Source organism: Raphanus sativus, chromosome 7 (genome assembly GCF_000801105.2).
Source record: "Raphanus sativus cultivar WK10039 chromosome 7, ASM80110v3, whole genome shotgun sequence".
Classification (NCBI taxonomy): domain Eukaryota; kingdom Viridiplantae; phylum Streptophyta; class Magnoliopsida; order Brassicales; family Brassicaceae; genus Raphanus; species Raphanus sativus.
The window spans coordinates 4464825-4476991 of NC_079517.1; the positions used below are offsets into that span (position 1 = coordinate 4464825).

A 12167-nucleotide genomic window follows, 5' to 3' on the forward strand; every position below is an offset into this window, starting at 1 on the left:
ATTTTGCTTCACCGTCTATCAACTTGCATTTTTCCGTTTATAGAAAATTATCATGGACTTTTATGCAGATTTTTATATAAAAAGGTTCCAACTTTTTCAAAATTAATATTTAGATAAAAATAAAAAAGTATTCTTTCTTTTTTCGTTTTGGGCTAACATCATCTGATTGAAAACATAAATACACAACAAACCAGAATATGGTGTCTTTATTAGTATCCAAAACAGATTTTAGCTAACATATTTTCTACTAACTCTTTATGGGGTGGATGTTATGACTGGACTAAAACCAAATTATCTGTTCTTTTGGATAGTTGCCAACATCCGTGGGGTACTACTATTCACTGATGTTTATGAACTTATGGGTCATGTCCAGTCATAACTATTTTTGGTTCGATCTCTGAGAAATTATGGATATGCAATGAGCAAAAAAATTGACCAAATTAAATTATTGTAATTTTGGTAAATTAGGTGAGCCAAGTACAAAAAGTTTGTCAAAATATTAGTTGTAAATTTGTAGGTCTATATAACTATATTGAGTGGTGGTGAAGAGTTTGGGTTTAGACTAGAAGATCGAAAAACATATGACTCGACTGAAGAACAACATTTAGATATGTTTAAACTATAAATTAGTTCATTGCTTTATTTGCGTTTGCGTGTTTATTTTTTTACAATAAGATATCGAGAATCCAAAATTTCATGGAGATTATTCAAAAAAAAAAAAAAAATCATGGAGCAAAAACTTTAGTTCATTTAGAATCAGATTTAAAGATGCTAAATCTATGGGTTGAAATGCGATATAGGCTAAATAACGGTCTTATTTCGTTATAGTATAGATTTAGATAGTCCTAACCTGTTATGGTACCTGTAGTGACAAATCTTACTATATGGCTTTCAATATGAATTTAAGCATGTTAAACGAAGAAAAATGTATTAAATGTAAAAATATATAGCTTTCACATATTATGTGAATTAATGTAAACTTCGTTTTGAATTATAAAATGTTGAATCTCAATTTAGAGTCGACCTCATACTTATTTAGTTAGACATTGATCTTTCAAATTCCATTTAGATGATTTATTCTGTTTAACTATTTATTCTAGCCGACATAATAAAAACTATTTATGCTAGTTTGAGGTTTTTTACTGTTTTTATATCGGTTATTCATCTACCAAAACAAGTTTTAGTCACACTAGTTAATTCTCTGAAAATTATATCTGTCTGATTTATATGGGAAAAAATAAATCTTCAAATTCTTACCTTCTTCGCTAGTGAATCCGTCTGATCATTTTTAGGAACGTGAATCAGATTCTTATTCTCAAAAAGTTTATGTAGTCTTTAAAACACATCAATTTTGACGTAATTGTTATGCAGTCCATCGAATGCGCAATTATATCCGCTAAATATGAGTAGAACTGGATCAAGATTATTTTCATGTATAAACCTGCTCAAAATGAATTTTTTCATGTAGGATCGAAACGTGTCTATCATACACGTGTAGTCTGAAAATTTGATATCCATTTGATTTTTAAGGCTCTACTCTAAATTACTGATACTTCCATTATCGATCCAAAAAGTATCAATTTGACGGATAGAAATTCAAAGTATCTAAAGCTTCTATTGTTTTTTATCATCTCATCGATTACTATGGTTACTTCTTTTTCGGAAAAAATTACTATGGTTACAAATCATAGACAAAGTAGGAGCAACGCGCCCACAAGGAATTCGTCATGCGACACACGTGGCAATCTAGTAACTAAAACGCATCGTTTTAACTGACATATTTTATTTTCATCTCTCTCGTTTACCCCAAAAGAAGAAAAAAAACCCTTGCCCGAGGAAGAAAAAAAAGTAGAAGTATATGGACACAAAAATAGAACGAAATAAAAGGAAAAAAAGGAAGAAAAAATAAAACGCTCAGTATCTCCGGCTAGTTGAAACCAGACCTCGAGATCAAATTAGGGCACAAAGCCCTGTCGGAGACAGAAGCTATGGGGAGGAAGAAACTTGAAATCAAACGAATTGAGAACAAAAGTAGCCGACAAGTTACCTTCTCCAAACGACGCAACGGTCTCATCGAGAAAGCTCGCCAGCTTTCCGTTCTCTGTGACGCATCCGTCGCTCTCCTTGTCGTCTCCGCCTCCGGAAAACTCTACAGCTTCTCCTCCGGTGATAAGTACGACTTTTCCTATTCTGGCTTTTCCATTTTTTATTGTTAATTACTAACCTTTTCAGAAAAAATATAATTATTTTTTAAAAAAATATTTCCTGCGAATCTTATGTGGTTTTATTGGTTTGTGTGTTGCTACTGTGTTTTCTATGGCCATGAGAGATACATGAGACAACCAAATCAAAGGAAGAACAATTTTGTGATGAGCTAAAGCTTCTTACTTTTTTTTTCTTTTCTCTCTCTTCTTCTTCTTCTTCTTACAATTTTTTCTGCATGGATTTTTTTTTATTTGAATTTTTTTGCATGTCCTTCAAGATCCTTTGACACGCTGTGATGCATACTTGATGCTACTTTGTGAAGTTTATATCCATCTTTGATTGTTAGTTCATCAGCTGTTTAGCTTTAGGAACTCCTTTTGTTTCAGTAGAGTTTTATGTCAAAATAATTATTGATTCATGTTTCTCTTTGTAGAGTAATTAAATCCATTGGATCTCTCAGATTTGTATGCAATGAAATGCACTTCGGGGAGATCTATAGAATGGCTGTGAGGTTGCTGCTGAATAATAGATAAAGAGTTTTGTAGATTCTTCTAGATCAATTCTTGTAATTTCTCTCTTTACCATGAGGTTATTACTTGAAGCTTACCAATATAAAGTTTCCTAACTGATTCTTAATTTCCATAAAGAATTTTGGTGTAGCTTCTAGAAAACACAGACTCACAGTTACTTACTTATTTGATCCAGTGTCGATTGCGGTTCTTTTAATCGCAAGCGTTGTGTGCATATATAACTCTTTGTCCCAGACATAATGTACACTAATTGGTCTACTTTTAGACTAATTAAATTTTCTCTCGGATTTTCGTACAATACAATGCAAATCCATGTAGAAATAATAAGTGGGATATTATTGGTGGTATATTAATAGATCAACAATTAGGCTGGTTTATAGGTATGCGCCGTATGCCAGTGTAAATGATTTTAGGTATAGATGATTTTCTAGAAGTTTTCTCTCCCCTTTATTGATTTGTTGCTATAATATTATCCCAGGCTTTAGTTTCGCACCCTAGTAATTACGGTACATGCATATGGTACATCATGTAATTGGATTATAGCTTTTAATCTTTGTAGCTTTGTTCGTTTGATATGCCAACCAACAAAATAGTAGCTTTTGTTATGGAAATGTACAATCACACAACCTTGCATCTCGTTGTGTTTGTTGCTGTGGAAATTGACAATAACATAACGTGTTTCTTTTCGTGCCTTTTGGAAACCAACCACCTCACCAAAACCTTTTTCTTCATGGGAAAATTCCAACACCTTTCAGAATTTAAAATTTGGTGTAGTGTTTACTTAACCCTATAATATTAACCAACTGGTTGTAGTGGTTTGGCGATGTTAGTGAAGATCGCAGGTCATGTCTCACTTAATTAATACTTGTTCACTCCTCAGACTGAATGTTAGGTCAAGCCTTGGAATAGCTAGTCGAGATTAGTTGTATGAGCAAAAGAAGAAAGGCTTTTGGAACCTGGAATTTGACCTTTGGTTACTTATTAACTCATTTGTGCATCCTTGATTTTGTTGCAAAGAGCTTAACTCCACGGTGGAATTGAAACCTAGTTACAACTGTTGAATTAGTGAACTGTTTTTCAAATTTACTTGGGACTTCTATAAAGTCATAAATAGGAAAAAAAATCTGTGTGCAACTGATGCTTGTATGGATTACCTTTACACCTTAATAGTTTGTTTGCATTTACATTTAGATTGCGTTTCCATGTTCTAGTTTTCTAGTTACTAAAATGTCCGAAGCACAAACCTGTTGGGAAAAGAAACAATTGGGGCCTTAGTAGCAAAATGTCTTCCCTTTGAGACTAGGGGGTGTGTCTCTTAGTTTTAAGTGAATCAAAGCCAGTATAATTATAAATGGATTAATAGGTTAAAAGATAACATGTGAAATCTTTAATTTTATTACAATTTTTTACATTGAGTGGGAATTTCCTTTTCATTATAATATACATGTAAAGCCACAAGATTCATGAGACAACCAAACTTAGGGTAATTCCTGGTAAATATTAGAATTTTTTCTTTTCCTTAGAAGAGATTAAAAGATCATGTGGCCACTAAAATATTGCTTATGGGAGTGAGAGGTATAAAATAAGAATGGAAAACCAAATGTGGTTCTGCTTAAACGTAAATACTAGTTTTCTAGAATGTTAATGAAAATTATATATGTGAATTTTTTTTGTCCTGATTGTCTCTTCTGTGCCTTATACATGTTTCATAGTTTCAAGTGCGGCTTTCGACGGTTAGCTGGTACTTTTGATCCTAACATACTTTGATATATATTTTTGTCTTCTCTCCAGCCTGGTCAAGATCCTTGATCGCTATGGAAAGCAACATGACGATGATCTTAAAGCCTTGGTAATACAAACGACGCTAATCTTTTATTTGATGCTGTTTGTTAGGATTAAATTTATTAAAGGCCTAGATAGTTTCATGCTGATCAGTCTATAGGGGGGGGGGGGGGGGGAGGGTAGAAGGCATTGGCACGCACGCACGCACGTTACGGCACACATATAATTACTAATTTGGAGCTGTAGTTATATCAATGTTTGTTTTAAAGACCATCAAATTGGTTTTACAGAGATTGATGATCCTTCAGAACTAGTTGTTTGATAGGAGTTGGTAAACACATATTTAACACCTTAAAATTGTGGAGATGTAGTTTTAGGAACTGCGATATTGATTAATCCAATTATTATATATTAGTTCCCTTAATGATCCCTATATGAGATGATGGATGTCATGCATAACCAAATTTCAAAGCTTATATTACTTCTCCATGGACAGGAGCGTCAGTCAAATCCTCTGAACTGTGGTTCACACCATGAGCTACTGGAACTTGTGGAAAGGTTAGTACTAACTATAAGACTTTTTCTCTCCTTTGATCACAAAGGAATTAGGGTTTCTTGTCAATCTATGAATATATGCAGCAAGCTTGAGGAATCAAATGTCGATAATGTAAGTGTCGGTTCCCTCGTTCAGCTGGAGGAACAACTTGAGAACGCCCTCTCCGTAACAAGAGCTAGGAAGGTACGTTGCTTCCGTGATGTTTTCTCTTTTCTTATTTGGTTTTCAAGAACAACCGTGCGCTTATATTTAATTATTTAATTTGTTGCAGACAGAACTAATGTTGAAGCTTGTCGAGAACCTTAAAGAAAAGGTTAGATACTGTATATGCTTCCAAGTTTGTAGCACTTTAGTTATAGTATAGGCGTGTTGTGGTAGTTTACCTAAGTCTGCCAATGGATCTTACTCAAAGCTATTGCCAATGGATCTTTCAAGATCATTAGAATGTTTTGAATTAAAAATTCTGAAGATAGGTCTATAAACTTTATACAGGAGAAATTGCTGGAAGAGGAGAACCATGTTTTGGCTAGCCAGGTAACCAAAGTTTTTTTTGTTATGGTTGAAGTTTCGATCCGATGGCACAGTTCAAGTGTATAGTGCTACTTTTACTTACTCAAGGGTAACTATATAACTTGAAAAAGGGAAGATTACATCATTCGGGGAACCTAAACCAAGATGAAGCTTTTAGGCTCGTAGAGAAAGCTATTTGCAGGTTGATACATGCTTGCAAACTTAAAATTAAAAGCTCAAAAGTCAGAAACACATATAATGGAAGCAAGATTCATAATGTTTTTTTTCAAAAAAGAAAAAAAAACTCGTAATGGTTGTCAGTTTAAATTTGTGGTAGGAAAAGAATATTCCTTGTGTAATTAATTAAATATGGGAAAGACAATGATAGATAGTGTGAATACTAGTGTTTAAATTATTTCTAAAGAGATGAAAACTGGTTTGACCTAATATATATTTATGTTACAGATGGAGAAGAATAATCTTGTGAGAGCTGAAGCTGATAATATGGAGGTGTCACCTGGACAAATCTCCGACATCAATCTTCCGGTAACTCTCCCATTGCTTAATTAGTCACCTTTATTAATTGGTGGATAAATAAAATCCAAAACATATAATTTTTAAAAAGAAGATGTGTAGTTATCCCCTTGTAAAGGGTGTACGTTGTATAATCTCAATACCCTCTCCGGCTGAGAGACTTTGGATGTAAAATTACTTGAGATTTAACTATGTAAAATAAAAAATCTATGTAAGACACTTTGAAACTTTGTACCTTTGTCGAGAGAGAATTATGTCGAGCTTGTTTGGTGTATCCCCCTGTTCTGTCAAAATTTGTGTTTGCTTCACGGTGAAGAAGCCTACAGCTTACTTTGCAAAGGAGACACGGTAACCTCTGGTCATTTTTTCCTCTTTGTAGATTATTTTGTGCCTATTTAAGACGCGTAGTCCGTAGTGGTTGGTGATGGGTTTCTACGGACCACGTTGGCCATATTTAGGCCCAATAAGTTTACTTTGCAAGATCAATTGCTGTTGTGACCGACCTTCTTTGAACAGGAGGACATGAACCGGTATATTCTGCTAACAATCCAAGTCACTTGAACTTTCGAAGAACCAACGTTTTCTTGCTATTAATAGCCATGGATAAAATAAAAGTCAGAACTGTATTTAATTTAGATCAAGAGTGTTAGACACTACAGTGGATACTAATAACCATATAAAAATCGTATTTAAATTAAATAATAATCTGCATAACCAACCTGCAAAATGATTATTTTTTTAACCTACAAAATGATTTAATATATACAAAATCATTGATCAACATCATTACCTGTTAAGTGGTAAAATGCACTCTTGCGTTGCATAAAGATGAAACAAAAGCACGGTCTGATTCAAAGTAACTTGTCTTCTAATAATTCGTATCTGATATCTGATATTGTTTACTTTGCTAAAAATGATTTTCTTTGTTCTTTTGACTTGGATATAATAAAAATGAGAACTAATAAATACTGAAAATAAAAATATACATAGTTCAAGAAGTAGACTAGAATTAACAACAGCACGAGTTGACTTGTTGAGGAACCCAAACTCTATACCGTGGACGGCGGAGGAGCAGCCGCAAGTGGATCCAGCCGACAACAAGTAAGCTTTTAACTAGTTTGCACAAGATGCGATGGACTTGCACCTTTCTTTACTACATGTGCCTTTCACTTCCCTTCTTATATATAATACGTTGTTCATAAATATTGATACACAAAACCCCTTCACAAAACAACAATCTCCAAAAGTTGTACTCATTCTTTAGCTGTTTATGGAGATGGCTAGATCATATGTACCTCTGATAGCTGTGATGTGCGTTTCACTACTGCCACTTGCGGCCATGGCGGCTGGAACGCCATTTCATATCGAAGGATGTGTTTATTGCGACACTTGCCGCTTTGGATTCGAGACAATCGCCACCAAATATATCACTGGTTCGTACATTTGCATACTCTTTCTCCTCGTCTGTTTCACATTGTGTAATTATTAACTAACTATTTGGATCTGATTAGTAACGTGCAAAACGATATAATATCTGTGTTTTAGATTTAATGCAAATACCATATGAAAAAAATACTTCTGTGTTAATAGGTTCGGAACTTCTTAAACGCAAACGAAAACATATAAGATTTGGCGTTTAAAATTGTGCTAACGATTATACTTTCTGCTAGTTTTACTTCTTCCCCCCACCCCCCCTATATAACTTGTGTCCTCGCTCAAAAATTTTGTTGTATGTTACATTGTTAAAAACACGGATTAAAACTGAATATTTGGGCGTGTTATTTGAATTATAGGGGCAAAAGTGAAAATAGTGTGCAAAGACAGCGTCACATTGAAATCGGAGGTGGTCGGTGAGGCGGTGACAGGACGGCGAGGAAGATACAGAGTTGCCATCAAAGGAGACCGACAGGACCAGCAATGTCTGGCTGTGCTCGTCGAGAGTCCTATGTCCAACTGCCAATTCCCTGATCCTGGTCGCAGCACTGCCACCGTAATCCTCACACGTTCTAACGGTGCCGCCTCTACTCGCCACTTCGCCAACGCCTTGGGATTCTTCCGGGACCAACCACTCCGCGGTTGTGCCGCTCTCCGCAAACACTACCTCGCCGATGGTGATTATCGAGCTATTTAAGTCATTCGACTCACCTTATGTTCATGCCACAAAAACAAAAAGTTGATTTACACCCTTTTTTGCGTAACGTTCTAGTTGAGTCTCTCTAGACGTCTATAAGATACTATATAAAAGATATTTGCAATTTAATTTTTTCTTTTGTAATGTTGATGAAGAAGAAAAAAGTTATAAACAATTTCGTCGTCCTTGATGGTTTGGCATTATTCAGACTTCAATTGTGATAGATTGATCTAGGGGTTCCATCTTAACTCTTTGGTTCATGTTTAATTCCTTGTAAACATTTAAATTATTCCATACAAAAAATTATTGGCAAAGAATAAACTTATTTTTGTACTTATACATGAATTATATAATATTATGAAGCTGCCATATGAGCTTACATAAGACTCATAGTTAGTGATACAGCCATGAAGATTGATGTTTACCAAAGTCAGTTCACAAGTAGAAAACATATGATTAGGTAAATTTTATAACATTCTATCTTCCATCAGTCTATAATTTTATGTTAAATAAGGAAGTATGAGAAGTGTTGACAATAGAAGGAAGGGTATATGGGCCTGGAAATTTGACTAATATTGGGCTTCACTGAGCTCAGCAAGCAGTGAGACCACGCGTAGCTAGCCCAATCATGTTTCGAAAAGCTGAAGCTAAAAAAAAATTATGATGGAGAAAAATACTGAGAGTTTCCCGCCTCAAGGAAATCAAAGCCCTAATTTCTCCATTCTTCCGATCTCCCACCGACGGATACATCAATTCGTTTCCTTTCGTGCACACTGTCAATTTGACATCATTTGAAAATGGGTAGATGCTCCAGTGTTAACAACGAAGACTTGATCTTGTTTCTTTTTTCGCCTTAAAAGGTAGCTGCTTCCTGAGCTTATAGTTATATATATCATCTCATCTATTGATTCAAGTTAAGTTAGCTAACTATGGATTTGTTTCAGCTGCGTTTATCTCTGGTCGGATCTCAATGGTCGATTATCGGTTATGTTCTGCATATAATGCTGTTGAGGATATCCTCATCAATGCTGTTATATGATTTTGATTTTCTGAACCAGCCTTGAACAAGAGTCAGAAAGTAGCTAGCAGCTTGATTCAGAGGAATGGTACAGACCAAGTCTCCGGATTTTCATGCAGAGCAGAGCTTTTTTTTTTTTTTTTTTGGCAACTCATGCAGAGCAGAGCTAGAATCTGATCTCATGGGCAAGTGGACTTTGCTCTTTCTTAGCATGGGTGATAATGATATCCTCGTTCATGAAAACAACCACCTTGTAAGTCTTTTTCTCAGAATTAATATTGGCGATGGGCTCTTTAGAATTTTGTAAACAATAAGCTGACCCAATAAGCTTAAGGGTTGATCTACAAAAAAACCTAGTAACATCAGAGCAGGTGAATCCAATACTTTTGGGCTTATAGTTCACAGTAATATGGAAATATTTCCCGTCATCCATAAATAAATATCCCTTTTAAATATCATCTCAACAAATTTCAATATGGAAATATTTATCATCAAAACAATACTTTCTTCATTTCATTTTAGTTATCATTTTAAATTTATTCATACAGATTAAAAATACATTTAATTTTGCATGTAATAAAAATATTATTACATATAATACATAACCATATTTCAACAATAGAAAAATAAACTAAAGAATAATATTGATAAATTTTGTATTGAAATTCTAAAACAATATCTATTTTGAAACAGATTTTTTATCCTAAAATGCCAATTAAACTAAAATGCAGAGGATGTCATTCTCATTAATTAACAAAAAAAAGTTTAGAAAAACCATACAACATGTATCTACTAAATTTTGTGAATGTTTGTTTCTCTTTATGCTGATATATTTTTAATTGCACATGGATGCATATGGCTATCAATAATGTAGTATGATTTATGATATACACATTTTTCAATTTAATAAATATATATGCTTGGTTCTTACACAATTCACGTTGAGATACCTTCGACGGACACGTATACAGTAATTTGGCTCCCCATTGTTAGGGCTAGGCATTCACCTTTACAAGAGTTGCCATGTGACACATTTATTTAACCATATAAATTCATTGGCATACGAGTTAGGCAGAGATCCCATATTCTTAAAGTATGCGTAATTTAGTCAAAATATATGGAATATAATCGTGTATAATAATAATCAGGATGCTCATACATATCAAATCTTCAAAACATGTTGAATATTGCATGTACACTCGCTTACAAAAAATTAGATGCACATCATTAATGATATTAATAATTCTTGTATATTCAGATTTTATAAACGTCTAAAGCCAGGGGCGGATCTAGACTTATATTTAGTTGGGGGCACATAACAATTTTACACTATATCTAATTTTCAAATTGGGGGCACTTTTATATTTGGTACTAATTACTATAGAAAATTTAAGAATTAGATGGGGGCACGTGACCCCGTACGGGTGGCTGTGCATCCGCCCCTGTCTAAAGCTAATTTTTTCTAGGATTTTAGAGCATAGTCCGTTTACTATATATGCAAGTACACTATAGTATTCCTTTTTTTTGGTCAACACTATAGTATTCCAAATAGTTAAAAAAGCGAGTGAATATTGTCAATGACAAATGCTCTAGACAGGGTTATAGAAAAGCTCGACCCTCAAAGCGGGGACAGGTTCCCAAACATACACACGTGTAACAAAACTACGGGAGCCCCAGAAAATAAGACCATCCTTCTTCTTCATTCTGACAACATGCAACTATGCAAGTATATGGACAAAATTATATTTAAATTGAACAAGGAGAACAAGAAATAACAGAAAAACCTTCCTCTTTAACTCTATCAAGGCTTTTGATTATGGACAAACCAGTAATAATTGTGACAAGCGAATATAATATCGATAAACCTCTAGACTCTACATGAAGCTCTTGTATACACAAGTCAACATTGAATTCGAGCTCCTCCACGTGATTCATTACTATCGCCAAGATCCACACAACTGATATCGTTTATACAATTCATTAAACCTATTGTATTTGATTTTAAGCATCTACATATATAAGTAAACACGGTAATATTTGTTTAGATTAGATTCCCTGTCAAATAAGCCATTTGTATATATAACTCTAGAAGACGTATCTCATTTAACGTGGTTAGTAATATATTACACATAAAGTATGAGATTTGTGGTGTGAAGAGTCTCACCGATCACCAATAATTGCGAGTTGAAGGCTTAATGAAATAATTTTATAAAGTTAACAACTAACTAAATGTTAGCCTAGAGAGCTAAGTGTCATCCAATGAAAGTGATTGAAGAGAAAGCAAAGAGTGGATTCCATCTTTCCACGTTCGAATAAAGCGAGGAAGTGAGTTTAGATTGACAACACTTTGGAAATGTCTTGTTGTTTTATTGTTTTTTCCCTCACCCATGTGTTCGGTTTTTGTTTTCTTTTGCGCTTCTAGTTTTTGTCTCTATTTTGTTTTAATAACATACCTTTTAACACACACTGATACGATAAGTGGAGTCCAACTTGGCCACTCTTAACGTTTCTCATTGCCACGTTAGAATTGGAACTTTAACGCTTCATTCTGATTTTGTGTTATAAGATTACAATATACCTCCATTATTGCTAATTTTAAAAGCTTAGCAAAAATTATTTGAATTCATTGTTACAAGCATATACATGAAACGGTGACGGCTTTATAGTTGTTTGTGTGATTCTATCCTTGTCATGGTATATGGGGCATGTATGATCAAAATGTCCAAGTGTAATAATTTTATGGGGTTTCCAGAGTCTGTTTAGTCAACTTATGGGTTTCTAGAGCCAATTTTGAAAGTTGCGCTGTAGTTTTTTCTCAATAGGAAATGAACAATGAGAAGATGAATATGGAAAATAAATATTTTTTATTTGTGAAATGTCTACAACGAAAGTGTTTGAAAA

The 12167-nt window shown here is 34.1% G+C and overlaps 2 protein-coding genes across 7 annotated transcripts; both read left to right on the forward strand.

Annotated features, from left to right (window-relative positions):
• Window positions 1-1988: 1988 nt before the first annotated feature.
• Window positions 1989-6347, forward strand: LOC108817845 (MADS-box protein FLOWERING LOCUS C). Of its 5 annotated transcripts, XM_018590660.2 has the most exons (8): window positions 1989-2173; window positions 4527-4584; window positions 5014-5075; window positions 5157-5256; window positions 5345-5386; window positions 5566-5607; window positions 5715-5785; window positions 6049-6347. In XM_018590660.2, exons 1-8 carry the CDS (start codon window positions 1989-1991, stop codon window positions 6068-6070), a joined length of 582 nt encoding a protein of 193 aa, XP_018446162.1. In that variant the 3' UTR covers window positions 6071-6347. The 5 variants fall into 5 exon arrangements, with proteins under 5 accessions (XP_018446162.1, XP_018446159.1, XP_018446160.1 ...); XM_018590657.2 differs by having other exon boundaries at window positions 5014-5256; XM_018590658.2 differs by having other exon boundaries at window positions 5014-5256; window positions 5720-5785.
• Window positions 6348-7121: 774 nt separating this feature from the next.
• Window positions 7122-8433, forward strand: LOC108816685 (protein DOWNSTREAM OF FLC-like). Of its 2 annotated transcripts, XM_018589252.2 has the most exons (3): window positions 7122-7218; window positions 7394-7550; window positions 7911-8433. In XM_018589252.2, exons 2-3 carry the CDS (start codon window positions 7394-7396, stop codon window positions 8246-8248), a joined length of 495 nt encoding a protein of 164 aa, XP_018444754.1. In that variant the 5' UTR covers window positions 7122-7218; the 3' UTR covers window positions 8249-8433. The 2 variants fall into 2 exon arrangements, with proteins under 2 accessions (XP_018444754.1, XP_018444753.1); XM_018589251.2 differs by lacking the exon at window positions 7122-7218 and having other exon boundaries at window positions 7240-7550.
• The last annotated feature ends 3734 nt before the right edge of the window (window positions 8434-12167 follow it).

Coding starts and splice junctions, on each gene's coding strand:
- LOC108817845 (XM_018590655.2), top strand. CDS start 1,989: ATGGGGAGGAAGAAACTTGAAATCAAACGAATTGAGAACAAAAGTAGC. Junction 2,174..4,526: donor AGCTTCTCCTCCGGTGATAA/GTACGACTTTTC, acceptor TCTTCTCTCCAG/CCTGGTCAAGATCCTTGATC. Junction 5,387..5,565: donor TCGAGAACCTTAAAGAAAAG/GTTAGATACTGT, acceptor AACTTTATACAG/GAGAAATTGCTGGAAGAGGA.
- LOC108816685 (XM_018589251.2), top strand. CDS start 7,388: ATGGAGATGGCTAGATCATATGTACCTCTGATAGCTGTGATGTGCGTT. Junction 7,551..7,910: donor CGCCACCAAATATATCACTG/GTTCGTACATTT, acceptor TTTGAATTATAG/GGGCAAAAGTGAAAATAGTG.